Source organism: Erpetoichthys calabaricus, chromosome 9, assembly GCF_900747795.2.
Source record: "Erpetoichthys calabaricus chromosome 9, fErpCal1.3, whole genome shotgun sequence".
NCBI classification, from domain to species: Eukaryota; Metazoa; Chordata; class Cladistia; order Polypteriformes; family Polypteridae; genus Erpetoichthys; species Erpetoichthys calabaricus.
Window position 1 is genome coordinate 194204099 of NC_041402.2, and position 19207 is coordinate 194223305.

The following is a 19207-nucleotide window of genomic DNA, read 5'->3' on the forward strand; positions in this document are numbered from 1 at the left end:
GAAGACTGACTTTTATTTCTGTTGCCTTTGCTCCTACTTAGGCTAGAATACACAAACACACACACACATATTATACATTATTATATATTATATACATATATATATACATATACATATATATATATATATATATATATATATATGTGAATATATGTATATGTATATATGTGTATGTATATGTATATATATATATATATTATATACACATACAGTAGGTAACATTCTATGATCTGCTTCTCGCAACTGAGAGGGCACCGTGGCGGATGTTTGTCAACTTGCAGACCAACCACATGCGTTACCTGGTAGGTAACCACCCATACAATCAGATCGTGTTTCAGACTATGAATGCTATGAATATAATTACTCCGATCTCCAGGCTGTCAAATAAACGAACCACACGCCGTGACGCTACGTAAAGGGGCTTCACTTCTAACGCTGACGTCTGAGGTTCGATCCTCGCGAGGGGATGCAGTGGAGTGTGTACACCTGATGAGCCCAAATAAGGGAAAAACATGTGTTGCATACTCTTTGCATTATTTGACAGTAAACCTATATAACATACATACATACATACACACACATATATTACATATTTTATATATATATATATATACACACACACACACACACACACAGTATATCAAATCAAATAAAATTATATAGATATATTTACATACAGTTAGGTCCATAAATATTTGGACAGAGACAACTTTTCTGTCACGGATTGTGAAGGCCTCTGGGCAGACTTCATTGACTTTGACCCTGCCTGGCAACAAATGATGGCTGGAATGTGATTGGTTAAATGCTTTAATACGAAAATACATGTCTGGAAGCAGCACAACCATCGGAAAAGCTATGAAAGGAAGCGGACAGAATATTTGGAATTATTTAATAAGTATTCATGGACAAAATATAATTAACATCAGTTTGTGATTCAGATATTTTTTTAGGCCAGCAGAGAAGGTCGTGCAGGCCCTGACGGTCCGCCACTGGTGTTTACACCGATTACTGTAGAAACGCAACACACACGAAATGCGTGTGTTCCAAATAACGATTTATTATTTCCACTCTAAAACTCCACTTCACTCCCAGATAATCAATCAAGGCATGAGCTGGGAGAAGTTCGTGTACGTTCTAAGTCGGTAGGGGGAATGAAATAGTCGGCTGCTGGCAGCTTGTCTTTATCTGCACGTTTAGAAGACAAAAGACCCTGGCGGAGAGGTGAGAACGGTTTTAAGAAGTGATTTAAGGTGGGCCGGATCTACGCAGTTTTTTCGTAGGCTCTGGTAATTGTAGTGTTAAGGATGGCTTCTGTCACCTGCATGGGGAGCTCCTTTGACCGCATGTTGTCTGTTCACAGCAAAATCTTCCACATACAAGCACCACACCTCAAATCAACTCCAGGCCTGTCATCTGCTTTACTGATAATGACATAACGACGGACTTGACCACACCTGCCCATGAAATAGCCTTTGAGTCAATTGTCCAATTACTTTGGAGCCCCTGAAATGAAGAAGGGATTGTGTTCACAAAATGCTTTAGTTGCCTCACATTTTTATGCAATAGTTTTGTTCACCCCACTGAATTAAAGCTGAAAGTCCGCACTTCAACTGCATCGGAGTTGTTTCATTTAAAATTCATTGTGGTAATGTACAGAACCACAATGAGAAAAAAGTGGTCTCATCCAAATATTTATGGACCTAACTGTACATCGGTCAGAAATTATGGATATTCAAGGTTGTGTCTAATCATACGAGTTTTAAATAAAAATGTTTACATTACATCATGAAAGGCACACAGGATGACAGAGCAATCAAAACTATTCTTTGAAGCAGTGACTGCTGGGAAATGGAGTCCTGGACTTTTCCACCACATAAGCACAAAGCCCAGCTCATCAGAGATTGCCCATCCTAAATTCATCTCTCACTCCTCGGTTTTCCTTTCATCACCTTAAAGTGAGAGTACATAACAGGTCGTCATTAATGGGATGTTGTGCTTTCGTAAAATCCATTCACGTTTCCTCAAGTCCTGTCGTCTTACGACGTCACCTCAGGTGTTGCAGTTCTTGGGCCTTCACTTTCACTTCCTTGGAGGTCTCCAGCCCCCTGATTCTGTGTCTCCCAGAGCCCCACCGTATTCTCCACCCTTCACAGATAATTTAGTTTGTCTCAGCACAGGCAGTGTGCAATTCCAGTGTCTGCCAGCAGAGGCCACTGGCTTGTGCCAATTTCCTATTTCTGTGCCCTCCGAGGGTGCGCCTGTTCTCGGTTAATAGGAGCCTTTAAATGGCTGCATGTGTGTGTGTGTGTGATAGTCTGCCCACCTGTGCAGAGACCCTGCAACTCTTAAGTGGCCAAGCCAGTTACAAACATTACACAGATGGATGGACAGACTTCCTGTCACTAAAATGCATAAAGTACATTAAGAGCTTCAATTATTAAAATGTGACATTACATAATTAGGGTACACAACTTCAAGAATCTCAGAAAGAGAAAAAAGGCTTACTTGGCAAATTCAGATTAGAAATGCAGTGCCACCCACTGCGACCGCCATCTTACACCCACGTTGGGCAGCACAGCCACACAGCTCACACTGCTGCATGGTTTAACCCTTGTACCACTCTGTGTATGCCAATGGCATTTTAGGTAACCATGGCACAGGCACATTGGGGGTGATGAAGATCAACACCAAAATGGCACTCAGGTCTCCCGCCAGCCCGACGGGCGGCACACGTGGCCCTCGACTTCTTGTTAGTCATTTTTATTTTTGTTTGTTTTGTTTTGAAGGATTTGGGAAAGAAAAAGAATCCCACCCAGAAGTGCGGCTCGTGAATCAGCGCAAGGTCAGTCGCCATGGCGACCGCTCCCTAACAAACTCCCCATCCATTGTGTTTGCGGAGCGCCGGTGGCCGGTATCTGTTTGATCTCGGGCCCCCGTGACGTCATTCGGGATTGTCTGGCCGTTTCCAGTCCGCCCACTTCCTTGCACTGTGTTTTTTTCCCAGCGTTTCTTACCTCCTTGTATTTGCCCCGCTGGAGCAGGCTGTGCAAATGCTGGACAAGGAGGCCACGCTCCAGTGTGCCCAGCAGGAAGATGTCCACCATGGCCTCCAGGGAGGTGGGCTGCTTCTCCACGATGAGCTTCAGCGCCCGCAGCTTGGTGCTCATGTCAGGCGGGTGCGCTGGACCTGCGTGGGGCCCTTTCTTCAGCCACTGTTGGAATTCGCCCAGGAGGCAGTGGGCCAGGGAGCCCCCCTTGGACTTGGTCACCTCACCGCAGCGCTCCAGAATCTGCAGCAGCCCGTCGTAGGGATCGGCCATCCGGGAGAAGGCGTCCCTGGCTTCAGCTCGAACCTAGAAGGACAAATCAAAGACAAATGAGGGGTCCTGTGGCACAGAGCCAAATAAACCCCTCTAGTCCACATCCAGTGCCCTTTAGTGATGGACTGTAACAGTAGGGGGCGCTCTAACAGCAGAAGAGGCCAAAGGGGAGAAATAACAGAGCTGTTCATTGGGAAAATGGCCAACACAAGGGATAGGGGGGCAAACAAAGGACCAAATATACAGAACACAAGCTCTGCTGCCCCCTAGAGGCCACCCTAACCGGAATTTGTACCCCTGCATGGCATTGTTTTCTCTCCTCTTCCTGCCAGTCAAACGCTGTGCCCCGTTCCCCCCAACATGCCACCACTCAACAGCTTTAAGGCCCGGTGTGGGGGGTAACTCTCAGGGTCAAAGGTGACAGCATTGGAGAGCCCTGCCACCCTCCATGTCCCTGCTCATAATTACAGAGCTCCCTGTACTGCCACCTGGTGGACTGGGGGACCCCTCTCAGATCTCTCCTTAGTCATAGGGCTGGCATCATCAGCAACTACTGGGCCACTTGCCCTCCCCAGTGTCCTGAGAGAATAAGTGCAAGCATCCCTCAAGGCCACAGTGTCGGCTTCATTATGTGTTCTGTTAGGCCACGCATCGGGCACGCTGGCGCTGGCACCGACACTCAGAGAGGGTCTCCTGTCTTCAGTGATGGTTGTCTTTCCCTTCAGCCCCCTTTCTCCTTGGCACCTTCTTGCCAACCTGTCATAAAATGCAGAACCATTAAACCATAACAAAAAATAACTGAAAAAAGACCAACCATACATAAATGGTGGCCACTAGGGGGCAGCAGTCCAGCCTCAATACAATGGGGGGCCTCTAGGGGGCCAGTGATGCAGCTCTGATCAACCGTGGAAAATGAGGGGGCAATGCCAGGGTGGGTGATAAGACAACAGCAGAAATGTGACCAAGTACAAGGACTACAGGTGACCCCTAGGGGTCAACCACGAAAAAGAAAAGGGGCAGAGGTGGTCCAGAACACGGTACCAGAAAGGGGCTCAAGCACAAGTCTTATAATTCATACCTGGAGACTGATACTGAGTGACCACTGGGGGCAGCAGGTTCAATTAAACTGGAAGCCCCTAGTGGGCATTGACCCTCCCAAACCGTGTAAATCCACATACGGAGACTGGTGTAAGGGTGGGCCATACAACGACAGCAGAAAAGTCCTCAAGTGCAAGACCCTTGGTGTACAAGTGGAGGAAACTGGGAATCAATTAGGGCAAAATTATGAAATGGGGGACCACTAGGGGGCAGCGCAATGCAACAATGAACAAGAAAGTGTGCAGTAGTGGGCAGTACACCGTAGCATAAACCCACCCATGTCCAAGACCTTTATGATACAAATGGATAGAGGGCAGCAGTCCCACCACATTACACTGGGGGCAGCAGGTGCCATTAAACTGGAAGCCCCCAGTGAGCACTGACCCTCCCAAAGAGAGAAAATCCACAGATTGAGACCAAAGTGTGGGTGGGCCATTAAGACAGCAGCAAAAAAGTGCTCAAGTGCGAGACCCTTGGTATACAAATGGAGGAGGCTGGGAATCAATTAGGGCAGGAGTGCAAAATGATTAAATGGGGGACCACTAGGGGGCAGCACAATGCAACAACAAACAAGAAAGTGGGCAGTGGTGGGCAGTAGACTGAAGCATAAACCTGCCCAAGTCCAAGACCTTTGATATACAAATGGATTGGGGGCAGCGGTCCCACCATATTATACTGTGGACCACTAAGGGGTGGCGCTTCAAACCAATATAACTATGCACTGGACAGCGATGATCTTGAGTAGAAATCCTTTATTACACTGTGGACCACTAGGGGGCAGTACCGCAGGCTCACACTACTTATTCTTCATCACTGTGAATGAAGTTCCATCTGAAGCCGAGCCATGTGGTGCCCTTGCCAGTCTTGTTTCCTTTGCCATGGTGCCCAGTGCGACCAGCCACCCCTCCAAAATAAATCTGAACTTCCACACCCACCTCTGCGATGTCCTTCTTCTGCCAGAGAGCTTGCAGCGTGTCCAGCAGGTGGTCCGGGTCACTGCCTGTGGGGTGGAGAGACAATTCACTCTCTTTTACAAACACCTCCATTCCCGGTGGGCTCAGTGCCGAGTCTCTCTGTCTCCCAAATCCTCTCCTTAAAGGCTCTGCTCCATTCCATCGTTCCTTTTGAGCCTTGTGGTCACAAGCACCCCCCCCCCCCCCATCCCCCCCACCCCCCAGGGAAGCCCCCATAAGCTCTAATGAAAAGCAGACCTCCAGCCTGGCCATGCAAACCAGATGAGTTTCTGAAGCCCCTGAAGCGGCGTGCAGTCAGAGAGCCACCAATATGGCACTTGACTCCAACAGCGTGCCCACTTCACGCCTAGGATAACCAGTGCAGGCTCACGCTGATGGTGGTCCGTCCAGCTCACACTCAGCAGAACGAGAGCAGGGACACTGCTAACCAGAGTTATGGTGGGCATTTCAGGCAGAAAAGTCTGGCACAGGGGGACAGAACACAAGGTGAGCCATCTGGGGGACTGCATGCCAGGGTGTCTTGCCCACTTACCTACCACAAGCTACCGCACTAATTTACCTCCAGCCCTTCCTCCCCGACTCACCCCCCCCCCTTCACTTGCTCATTCTGTGGCACTGAGGCAGGTTTTTGAACCCAGGGGGGTCACTTGTGCCCTACACACTCCGAGTCAAAATATGCCAGTCCTTGCAAGTGGCACAACGTGAGGCACAAGAAGGTACCAGAATGGACCCTTACTGTATGCGTGCTTCTGGGTCACAGTGGTGCCACTACCTCTGGGACTGCATCTTTGCCCTCACTTCTAATATGGAGAGAGGGAACAGTTGGGTAGCCTGCAACCGTGGCATCTTGGGGGCACCTGTGGGTTTCTTGCTAGGCTGCAAATGTCTCTGCTATGGCACACACACTGGGCAGAACACCCCATGGTGGCCACACTGGGATGTTCAGGGCCTCTCCACTCCTTCTCTTTGTCTGCTGGTGGTCCAATGCCCTGTGCCATTCTAGCCATGCCCTTGACCCTGCATACTTGTTGCCAGCCGAGTACCTCAACACACTCCATTAAGCCACTGGCAGGCAAGTCTACAGATTTGAAGTTCTGACCTTGGTTACCATGATAGACTTGGGGGGGGGGGGTTATGAGGGGCACACACGAGTGGCGTGGGCAGCACAAGTGAGTAGAAGAACACAGCCGGGCAGGCGGGCCGACTCACCACAGGGGATGTGCAGGCTGCCATGCTGACTGTGTGTTTAGCTTGGCCCAAGGCTGACTAATCCACTGACTTCCAGTCCAAAATCCTGGGGGGGAGGCCATGCAGGGGGGGGGGGGACGACAAACTAAAAGTAAATAAACAAAGGGGGCCGCTGAGCCAAACCAGCTGCTGCTCCTCCTCACCTCGGCGGCTCCCTCTGGTGTTGCTCAAGTGCTCAGCGCTTGTCACGGAAATCCCCAGGAAGTAAGCGACGGACTGGGGAGCCACAGGTCACGAACGGCAATGACCCCGAACTACTGGGCTTAAGGGGGGGGGGGAGAGAAGAGGGGGGGGCGGAGGAAGCTGGGGGCGGAGTCAAGACTCGGCCGAAGAAGACGCACACAAAGACGCCGGCAAACGACCCTCAGACCCCTTTAGAAAGTCCTGTACCAGCTCTTTATATTGCGCCTTTCATGGTCAGCTCCTAGTGAAGCCCTAAACTAAGTGCTACATCATTATATGGGGGTCCTGAGGATCCCACCCCATTCCAAAGCTTAAATCACCTCCTGGACTACTTTGGCAGTTCTGTATATAGCGCCTTTCATGGCACCACTTGGTATCGACTCCCCAAACTGAAAGCACCACGTTAAGGTTACAATTGTCTAGTAAGTTCGGTGGGGCGGGTACAACAGGGGTAGGTCAGAGGAGCAAACTGACCTCCAAATCTCCAATAGCCGTCCATTATATAGCGCCTTTCATGGCGTCAGTCCCTAGTGAATCCCCAAACTAAAACTGCCACTTTAAACTGCCTAGTCAGATGGATGGGGGTTGGTTAGTGGACCAATGTACCCCCCCCCCCCCCCCCGAAAAAAGCCCCACCAAGCCCCCCACTCCCACCGCCAAGCCATCTCCAAATCTCCTTTAGCGGGTCTTTATATAGCGCCTTTCATTAAGTCAGCCCCCACTGACTCCCTGAACTGAAAGCACTACATTACGACCAGGGTAGGAGGGGGCACTTGGCGAGAAACCCCCCCCCCCCCCCCCCCCCCCGGTCCTCCAGCGATGTTCCCATGAAGAGCGGCGGGCAGGAAGCGCTGGCACACAATGTTGTTTCCCGTCAGCCGGCCAGCGTTTCCAGTCAGGCGCTTATCGATACATCAGCAAGCATAACAAACACCAGTGGCCGGGGGGGTTTGGCTGCGGGCATGGTGGGGGGGGGGGTCATACAGGGTAGAAGAGAGTGGAGAGCTTTGAAGCTGAGTGCCATTACAGCGGACAGGCTTCATGTTTATAGCGCCTTTCACGCTGCAGGCTATGGGACTCGCTGAGGGCGCCAGCGTTGGCATTTGAAGGTGAGGCTGGCAGAGGTCACTGGCAGACTTTGTAACACACAGACTGTGAAAGGCGCTATATAAGACACAACACCGATGAAAGTTACTTGTAATTATAAAACACCCGGCAGTTACGCTGTAAGCCTCCCCTGTGAGGACCCCAACTGTGAAAGGCACAACTAGAGACAAGTGGGGTGAAGGAGGGAGGAGTACAGCGGGAGAGGAGCAGCTGCTCAACAGACGGGGCGAGGGAGGTGTTGAGACCCCTACCCGCCTGGCACCACCCACCCCAGTGCTACCCAGGACTCTCCAAGCGTGCACAACTCACCCTCTGTAGCATCGCTCATCTTCGCTTAGGACCCTCTGGCTCACTCAGCCCCCTCACCGACTAACACACACAGCCTGTGGACAAAGAAGAGAAGGTCACAAGATGGTCACTGAGGGTCTCACGGTCAACAAGCAGCCCAAGCTGCCACTCGGATGACAAAAGCAGCTGTCATTCCTGCTCCGCACCTGTCGTTATGGAGGACACCCCACTTAGGTTCTGGAGGGGTGTGTCACTTCAGCATTACCTTTGATCATTAAGATGACAATCAACATTTCTGTCACACAAATCACAATCTCGTCTTCACTCTTGACAACAAAACCGACCGACGCCAACAGTCCAAATGATGAAAGGCGCTATATAAAATAAGGCAAGCCAACTAGGAAATCCTGCACTGGGTCGGTTTGGCGGACGGCGCCACTCGTGACAGGCACTATAAACATTAAGACCTGCGTTAACTGTGTGAGTGCAGTGAAAGGCGCCATATAACTAGAGGATGACTGAGCGCTGCACGTCACCGCCTTGTATGCCACATAATGAAAGGCGCTATATAAAGCAAGGAATGAATGGCTGCTCTTCAGGTCGAACGCGCCAGTGGATCTCATTATGAGTTGGGGCAACGACGACCCCCACCATCATCTGTGTTCACCCCGGCTGGCCGGCGGCCCCCTTCATTTCTACAGCCTGATCCCACTCCTGACACCAACCTCCACTAATCGCTTTAAATGCAAGAGGAATGGCGACCTCATGCTGACCACGAGTCATGTGATAACGGTCACCATCATGATGATACATTCAAGTCGTTCTCATTTTGAATGAAGAGTAAAGGTCCGTGAAAGGCACTATATAAACTAGGACAAGGCGGTCACTGCTCTTGACTATGACATCCTAACACTTTGTGCAATTAATCAAACGTATAGGACTGAGAGCTCATATTGACGGCTGTTAACTCACGAAAGGCGCTATAAACACGAAGACCTCATTCATGGGTGCAGTGGAAGGCGCCATATAAAATGAAGGGTAACGGAATGCTGCCTCACATACCATAAACAGTTCATGAAAGGCACTATATAAAGTAACGAATGACTGACGACAAATTCGGAGGGTCCTCGTTATAAACTAACCTTACTCCCTAATGATGATGTCATCGTCATGGAGAGTAATGATAACATTATTAATAAACTCCATACTATGAACTGATAGAGAGCACCACTCACCATGAAAGGCGCTATAAACTGTTTCCACTTCCCTTACACACAAACTTTAGTTCATGTCGGCAGTGCAAGGCGCCACATGAAATAAAGGACAACTGAAAGGTCCACCTTGTGATGAAAGGCGCTATATTACAATAACAAATGGCTGACTTCTGCTTCGGTGGCACATTCTGGGGGGTCTGCAGTATAAACAAACATCACATAATGATGAAGAGGACTTTGATGATGCAGACGTCAACAACAGAAATGATACCCTTAATAAATATCCACAAAGTCTGGATATGAATTGAAGTTCATCCTGACAGCATTCTGGTTAGTGACCACCCTGAAAGGCGCTATAAACATTCAGAACGGCTTCCACTGTTCTTGCACAGGGAATGTGGTGAAAGGCGCTATATAAATGACTGTTTGAAGGGACTGTGAGGAGACCCACTCGGACCCTTAAGTAGTCCCTGCCAGTCCCGACCCTGAGGCACCCAAGAAAGTGCCCTGCTGCCCCCTTGTGGATGACAAGTCAATAATCACAAGTTCATTTTTCTTTTTATGCTGCTCCTTTTAGTTTGCACCCCCTCTGGGTGAACATTCAAGTCAGGCTCTCTCTGCCGGACTCGCCCCCCCCCCCCCCCCATAAGCCCTGAAGGACCACATCAGAGGTGCACCTTTGACTCCTGACTAGACAGCCAGACTCCAGTCATGCTGTTGTTGTCAGCCACATGGCTTGGTGTACATATTAAGGAATTAACGGGGGGGGGGGTGTGTGGGTTGGGGTGGTCTTCCAGCCCCGTGGCAGCCCCTCATATCACGCTGGAAACGTCTGCCAAAGTCACGCTGCGAAGAGGGAAGCCGGCCAGCTGCGCTCCGTCCGCCGAGGGTTCCTTGGCTTTGAATTTGGCCGCCGCCTCCTCGGCTGCTGGCACACGGAACTGCAGTGCAGCGACGCCCTCTAGTGGTACAACTAGCAAAGTGCACCAGAATAGGCACGGCTACATTCATTTTATTTTCTTTTTCCTGGCTCTCTGCTGCTACCTCATTCGAAAAGCCAAACGTTTTATTTCCCCCAGTGACTCTTCAGTATCTGATTTTGATAAAAGCCAGCAGCATGAACTTCTTTTGCAAATAAACATGAAATATGGTGAGCCCTGCAGATGGAGACGTTCACAAATTGTGCGTGTCGGAGACGGAGACAGGGAGTCGAGCCTGCGCCTTCAGGACACCGCCACTAGGGGGAGCCCGCACTGTCAGCCTGAGTCCGGGAGCCACACGAATCAAAGCGCAGCTTAACCCAAAACACGGCCATGAGGGGAGCCGAGCCTGGGCAGAGTGCCAGTTCACATCGATGCTCACACAGGTCCACACCAACACTGCACTAGTTTAGGGCATAAATCAATCAATCAGTTCACCACACACACCCACTCAGAGAGGACAAACAAACCCCACACACGCGGGACTCACACCTAGGACACTGCATCTGTGAGGCGGCAGCACCAACCACTGTGCCACCAGGCCACCATCTTTAACCTGAAAATAGTGGCAAAGAACAACATGACAGACATGGTTGGAGCAGGACCAGAGCAAGAAGACAACCAAGGTGGGCATCTTCTATAAAGCTGGTCAAGGAGACCCCCTCAGTGAAGTCATGAAATGGTTAAGAGTCCCCAAAAAGTCACAAGAGGAACGCACAAGTTGGTGTACTGAAGAAAACCACTCCATATAGCGCCTTGCTTCAATGGATGTTTTTCTCACAGGTGGGTTTAGAGTCAATCACAGGGAATTAATTGGTCACTAGAGGGTGAGACGGTCCACCTTAAACACAGGGGGTATTTAACGCAAACTGTTTAATATAGCGCCTTACTACAAAGGATTTCATGACAAAATGTCTTTATAGTTCACAGGCAGGAGCAGAGAAGAGTTCAGAATTCTCACTCAGAAGTGATGACCCAGCTGGCCACAGGGGGTGGTAAGGCCCACCTTAGACTGCAAATTATTTTAATATAGCGCCTTACTACAATGAATTCCATGCCAAGCGGCCTTTATAGTTCTACTACTGGATGACAGCGGAGCACGAAGTCTCAATCAGAAGTAGGAACTTAACTGGCCACTAGGGGGCGAGAGGGTCCACCTTAGGGACAGCCTTTGATATAGCGCCTTACAATAATAGATTCCATGCCAAAATGTCTTTATAGTTCCAAAGCAGGAGCTCAGAAGAGTTCAGAATTCTCACTTAGAGGTGATGACCCAACTGGCCACTAGGGGGTGGTAAGGCCCACCTTAGAATTGTTTTAATATAGCGCCTTACTTTAAACTTTTCTATACTTCAGTTGTTAAGACTTTCACTCGGATTGGCCATTGAATTTTCCACTAAGGCCCACATTAAGCACAGCCTTTGATATAGCGCCTTACTATAACGAATTAATGCCAAGCTGCCTTTAAATTTCACCCACCGGATGACAGGTGAGCTTAAGAGTCTCAATCAAAGGTAAAGACTCAACTGGCCACTAGGGGGCAACAGAAGGCCCCACCCTATGCACAGAGGGGTATTAAAGCTAACTGTTTAATATAGCGCCTTACTACAATGAATTCCATGCCAAGCTGTCTTTATAGTTCTACTACTGGATGACAGCTCAGCATTGAGTCTCAATCAGAGGTAGGAACTTAACTGGCCACTAGGGGGTGAGAGGGTCCACCTTAGGGAGAAATGGTATTAAAGCTGTGTAATATAGTGCCTTGCTACAATGGATTTCATACCAAAATGTCTTTATAGTTCCAAAGCCAGGTGCACAGAAGAGTTCAGAGTTCTCACTCAGAGGTGATGACCCAACTGGCCACTAGGGGGTGGTAAGGCCCACCTTAGAATTGTTTTAATATAGCGCCTTACTTTAAACTTTTCTATACTTCAGTTGTTAAGACTTTCACTCGGATTGGCCATTGAATTTTCCACTAAGGCCCACATTAAGCACAGCCTTTGATATAGCGCCTTACTATAATGGATTAATGCCAAGCTGTCTTTAAATTTCTACCACTGGGTGACAGGTGAGTTTAGAGTCTCAATTAGAGGTAGGAACTTAATTGGCCACTAGGGGGCAACAGAAGGCCCACCCTATGCACAGAGGGGTATTAAAGCCAACTGATTAATATAGCGCCTTGCTATAATGGAGTCCGTGCCAAGTTGTCTTTTTGTGCTGCAGCTGTGGAGCCATCGAGTTCAGAGTTCTCACTCAGAGGTGGTGACCCCGTCGACCACTAGGGGGCAGGAAGTCCCACCCTAAACACAGAAATTGATGTAAATCGTTGAATATAGCGCCTTATTACAATTCCTTACATTTCAACAACTGAAGCATAGAGGAGTTTAGACCCCCCACTCAGGGGTTGCCCCTGAATTTTCCACTAGGGGGCGAGAGAAGGCCCACCCCAATCACATAGTGCCTCACAATAATGGATTCCATGCCAAGATGCCTTTACATTTCCACACCTGCAGCATAGAGGTGGTGACACAATTGGCCACTACGGGGGCCCCCAACCTGGCACAAGGACTGGAAGGACCAGCAGGACTGGCACGACACCCGAAGCTGACCTCAGACCAGAAGGAGAAGCGGGTCCTGTGCCAAGTGGCTGCACACTTTGAGGGATGGCACAACATGGAAACTGCACACAAGTCACAATGGGAGGGGTCAGGATTTGAACCCAGGACCCTTGCCACACGATGCTCTAGTGTAAATAAACGGGGACCTGGGATCAAATGGGGTCTTGGTCACACTCTTTGCATGCCCTGAATGTTCTCCCAGTACCCATTTGTTGTTTTTTTTTCCCCCAAAGCACTCGGGTAACTGGCATCTTCACACTGCCCTCTCCAAGATGGCACCCGGGTCTGGCCTGGCATCACTTCTGGTGTGATTTCGGCCCCTCGTTGCTCTCCACTGCCAGTCGGCTTTGCTGCTGATAAGGTGGGGTACCTCATTATGTGAGCTCACAGCTGTGCCCAACAGAGTAGCACTGCTGGGCATGCAGTGTGGCACAGTGCCTTAGACCCTGAACTGACACATCAGGAGATGCCAGTTCAATTCCTACCTCTGTCTGAAACATGCGACACCAAGTGAGTCCCTTCACCCATTTAGGTGCCAACGGCTCAATATTTCTATAAATGACTAAACTGTCCATGTAGTTCGAAAATGCTGCGGGACGGGACAGAAAGGCGCTATATAACACCTGAGTGTGTGTTTGCTATGACACTGGCAGAGCACTAATGTGGCCACTGAACAAAAGACCAGTCGAGGGGCTTTAATATGTGACGAGGACAGCCAATGGTCACATCAGCTAGTGACGCCCAGTATATAGCGCCTTTCATGAGGCTGAAGTTCAGGAATGGATGCCTCTTACCAATACCCCCCGGCCCACCCCCACCCCCGGTGCCATCTGCTCTAAACGTGCCGACACAGGGGCAGCCAACGCCAAGCCGCATGCCACGCTGCGGCTCTTTTGTGACAGTGGTGACAAGCACAGAGAGACGCGTGTGGCTTGCTGGCGCGGCTTTGTCATTTAAATCGGCCCCATCTTGACGAGGGACAAAAGCACCATGTGCCTGACCTCAAGCCGGCGCCGCGGCTCACCTCCTGACCCTAAACACACGCGTCAGGCAGCAATCGGAGGCGTCAAGCGCCCACATGCACCTCACGCCAACAGGGGAGGGATGCAACAGCTGGGAGGGGGCCATGCTGAAATAGGGTGGGTGGGCATTCACAATCACCTTCCAAGCCCATCACAGCCCTGCAGAACATTGCAGATGACACCGATGAGTCACCTGCTGGACCCCCGCTGTCTCAGCTTTTAAATGCTGGAGCGTGTTTTATATAGCGCCTTTCACAACAAGCATCCCTGTACGTTTGGCTGATGCCGTCCCCAACGTCAAGGCACAGCACTGGTGCCCCAGTGGGTAAAGCAGCTCACTGCAAGTCCGGGGCTGGGACGTAACTGGGCACCACGCTCAAGGTCCAGTGCCACAGCCACCATCATCATCTTTATAATATAGTACCTTTCAAAGTGACACCTAAGTAAGAGTAAAATGAAGGAGACCACCTGACGGCTTCCAAAACTCCAGTCATCTGCACACTATAGGGACCTGTGAAGCCAGAGCTCATCCCATCATCACTGGGCACAAGCCAGGAACTAACCCTGGATGAGATGCCAGTCCATAGGTTGGCACACTATGCCATTTCAGGAGCTGCCAGCTGGCTTAACCTGCAAGTGCCTGCCAGTTAGGGGGGTGGAGTTAAATGGTGGGACCAGATAACCAGTGGAGGACGCCTGCAGCTTTGATGTTTGCCTGCCTGAGGCTAGTGGCACCCCCTATGGGTAACACTGAGCACTGCCAGCTTGGCTCACCATCTACTTGTGTGACTGAATGGCTCGCTTTTATTAGCAGGATGGTTGGGTGGCGCCTGCCTGTGGTTTTATAAGGTCCACTGCCCCAAATTTCTAGCTGCTTTACAAAGTCCAGTCTTGAAGGGTGTTATGTGAACAGAAAAGACGAAACTGTGGGGTGGGTAGCACACAGATCTGATGTCCTGCCCCCGATTACTGCCTCCGTGTATGTGTTTTTCTCCATTTATTCGCTAACCCCCACCAACCACATCCAACTTCTGACAGGTCGCCTGGCAATTCTATACTGTCACTCTAGTGGCCCGTCCAAGGCTGGTTCCCCTTAAGTACTGCCCTTGACCCGCCGTGATCCTAAAATAAGTATATTCTTTCAAAGCTCGGTTCTGCAAAGTTGGAAACTGAATAGACTCTTTCGTCCACTAGATGGCAGCAAAGATGACACAAGAGGCTCACGCAATTCATTCTCTTTATAGAATCGACCCATCCAAGTCCTCTCAGCAACCAGCTGCCACTCAAGGACCTGACTCCGCCCAGCCAGCCGCCACCCAAGCCTATCAATGCACATTACTGGATGGCCCGCCTTCTTTATGCTGTACGCATTAACAACAATCGGAAGGAAGAGAGAAGTTAAAAACTTGGTAAGATGGTTATGAAGTTCTGCCCTCTAATCCTGGCATGTGATTAGGGCGAACACGGAGGAGTTTCACTGGACTCTTTACACACAGCAATAACCCAATAAACCGACCGTATCTACTATATAGCGCCTTTCACATCCACCTGTTTAGAATATATTGCCGTTTGGAGACGGCTGTCCATCAGTAAATGAAGGCAGAGAGAAGCGAGGCGCTGCTTGCTGATTTGCACATGAGAATTGCACTGAACTCTGTACACACATCAATAACCCCAAAAAAAGAATTATATAGCGCCTTGCACATCCATGCATTGATAATATACTGGCGGCACAGTGGGTAGCGCTGCTGCCTCGCAGTTGGGAGACCTGGGGACCTGGGTTCGCTTCCCGGGTCCTCCCTGCGTGGAGTTTGCATGATCTCCCCGTGTCTGCGTGGGTTTGCTCCGGTTTCCTCCTACAGTCCAAAGACATGCTGGTTAGGTGGATTGGCGATTCTAATTTGGCCCTAGTGTGTGCTTGGTGTGTTTGTGTGTGTCCTGTGGTGGGTTGGCACCCTGCCCGGGATTGGTTCCTGCCTTGTGCCCTGTGTTGGCTGGGATTGGCTCCAGCAGACCCCCGTGACCCTGTGTTCGGATTCAGCGGGTTGGAAAATGGATGGATGGATGATAATATACTGCTGTTTAAAGCTGCTTGTCTATTAACACTGCACAACAACGTTTTTGCTTCTTGAACACTGTTGGGCGTTTCTTATAGATTTTTAGGTGCTGATCACTAGAATCACATCATAATGTACCCGTCACGTACCGTTCCATGATTTTTTTCTATTTGTATCCAAACATTTTCGCTCTCATAAGTGACTTCTCAACAACGGTTTGTGCAGCCTGGGCATGTCCAGCCATGGAATCAGGTCAGTTTGGAAGCCATTCTGTGGAAGTTGACATCCTGGGCAGGTCTGAAGGAGCTTGACGCTGTCTCAGTGTGCTATAAAGGTGGCTGGCATACAGCGATCCTGCTCATGTGCTTAATATCGATAGTCAGTGTGTATGTAGAGTGTCTGTATAGTAAAGTCGAGTATCTGTAGCGATAGAACAGTAAGTTACCTTGGTGATATAGACGTTTTGGTGTCTCGTCAATGTCCTAACAGCCGCGATACATTCTGCTAGATCTGTGGTGAATATCCACTTGCGCCTCAGAGACGCTGGATGACTGCTCTTGTGAAGAAAGCTTATCATCTGTATTTCGGCTGGTGATCAAGACAAGGAATGGGCGCCTCACATTTGCTGTGCGAGAGCCTGGCTCAGAGACCCTCGAAAGACGATGCCGTTTGCTGTTCCGATGATATGGTGAGCACACAAAGACCATGTGATGGACTGTTACTTCTGTTTGACTGATGTGTTTGGTTTCTCTGCCAAAAACAAGAAGTCAATTGAATCTCCTTATGTGTCTTCAGCGATGAGACCCGTGCCACATGACGACAGCCTTCCATTTCCGAAACCACCAGAGGATTGGGCCTTAGACGAACCCGATGAAGAAACTGCAATGCAGGGTGCTGACAGTGACACTGACCCGTGCTCATCAGGCGATCCACATCTGATAACACAGTCCGAATTGAACAATTTGGTCAGAGATTTGAGTCTGTCAATAGCAAAAGCCGAGCTGCTGGGTTCGAGACTGCAGGAATGGCGTTTGCTGTCACCAAGTACGAATATTTCTGTGTTTCGAGGCCAACATCATAATATAACCACATTTTTTGCACAAGTCGACAGTCTCCGTTTTTGCCGAGACATTGAAGGATTATTCTCGGCCTTGGGTTGTGATCACAACAGAAGAGTGACGTCTCTTCACTGATTTGTCAATGTTAAGCCTGAAAGCTGTTCTGCTACACAATGGCAACGTTTACCCTTCAGTACCTGTTGGCTACACAGCACACATGAAAGAAACGTACGAGAATATGGAACTGGTGCTGGGGCACATCCAGTATAACAGGTACAACTGGAATATCTGTGGAGATCTGTTACTAGGACTGCAGCTCGGCTCTACAAAGTACTGTTGTGTCATCTGTGAACGGGACAGCCGTGCCAAAGTGTCGACAGAACTGGCCACTCCATAAAAAGTTACTTCCAGGACAGAAAAATGTGGCACACGAATCGCTTGATATTTTTGCCTCCTCTTCACATGAAACTGGGACTCGTGAAGAATTTCGTGAGGAAGGTGAAGGTTTTCATTATTCAACACAGCTGTTCCTCAAGAATAACTGACGCCAAGATCAAAGAGGGCATTTTTGTTGGCCCCCACATCAGACACGTTATGAGTGACAAGCGGTTTGAAGATCTGATAGTTGGACCTGGAAAGCCTTCAAAGATGTTGTTGACAATTTTCTGGACAATTACAGAGCCCCAAACTCCATTCGGCTGGTAGACAAACTTCTCAATGCATACAAGACAATGAAGTGCAACATGGCACTCGAGATTCATTTCCTCTACTCACACTTGGACTTCTTCCCCGCAAGTCTCGGTGCTATCAGTGATGAACACGGTGAAAGGTTTCACCAGGACGTTGCTACGATGGAGAGACGATACCAGGGCAACTGGAATCCATCAATGCTTGCCGACTACTGTTGGGACACTGCAACGTGATGCACCAGACATTGAATACAAAAGACAATCAGGAGCAAAACACTTTGAATTCTGTTGAATTTAATAGCTTATGTGAAACATAAACGTGAGTAAATATGTTATTGTCAGTAAACTTATAAATGTCTAGTTCTCAGAGTTCCTATGTGATGCAGTAAAACCAAAACTAGATTTGCGCACACCCAGTAGGTCACAATCAGCAAACACTTCTTAGGAAGCAAGACTTTGCAAAAAAATTGTTGTGCAGTGACCAGTAAGGACTGAGTTCTAATTAGGAAATTGGCAGGAATGAAAAGTCCCTAACTGAGGACCCCCCCCCGATCCAGATGGGCTGAATGGCCCAATCTCCTCAGTTTTTCTACTGTTCTGACATTCAAACTGCTCGGGTACGACTACCCAATACGACAAGACTGTGGGCCCCGTCAAGAAGGAACTCTGAAGATGCGACACCTTAATCAATTATTGTTTCACGAAAAGCTCATTTCAGCGTTTTGCATATAAACTTGGGACTTTCCCATTAATAACAAGGGAGAACGAACAAGACAAACTCGACTGACGACTCCAATGCCACGTAAAGCGGCGAGCAGCTCGTTAAAATCGAGGCAGTTAAGAGACTGCGGACTTGAAGGCCATTTGTTTGGTGACCTGAGTAGTGCGACAAACTTAACGCAAACCGCGGCGTTCGGACAAAACGCAACCCGAGCTCCCTCTCAGCACGCCGGTCCTCACGACACGAGCAGCGCTACGTCAACAACTTCTAAAATTCCCCCGACACCACCAGCCTTAAGCCGAGCGGCTCGAACGCCATCTCTTTAAATCACAGCTCCAAACTGCCGTAGCGACCGCACTCACTCACCAAACGCGCCTTCCGGGTTGTACACTCTGTAGAACTGGTAAAAAAATAGCATTCCCTCCGGAAACAAATGTACCGGAACAAGAGTACCGGTGGCGCTGCTCTATCTGTGCAGTGTGTCACAGTTAAAAGTGTCCCCTTGGAAACAGAGAGCGTTCTCTATTTGTGCTTGATGCGTATTTTCTTGAAGCGGTCCGATCTCTCTCTCTCTCTCTCTCCCCAGCACCGCTGAGACGCTGCAATACATTAAAAGCCACCACAATAATT

The 19207-nt window shown here is 49.3% G+C and overlaps 1 protein-coding gene across 1 annotated transcript in view; it reads right to left on the bottom strand.

The window, feature by feature from the left end:
- Positions 1-18960, bottom strand: part of exd3 (exonuclease 3'-5' domain containing 3) — a 127668-nt gene extending 108708 nt beyond the window's left edge. The window contains exons 1-4 of the mRNA XM_028808713.2: positions 18944-18960; positions 8240-8313; positions 5354-5418; positions 3015-3353 (exon numbers count right to left, since the gene is read on the bottom strand). Coding sequence (XP_028664546.2) covers positions 3015-3353; positions 5354-5418; positions 8240-8258 — 423 coding nt within the window. The 5' untranslated portion in view covers positions 8259-8313; positions 18944-18960. The remainder of the gene's footprint in view (positions 1-3014; positions 3354-5353; positions 5419-8239; positions 8314-18943) is intronic.
- Positions 18961-19207: the final 247 nt, after the last annotated feature.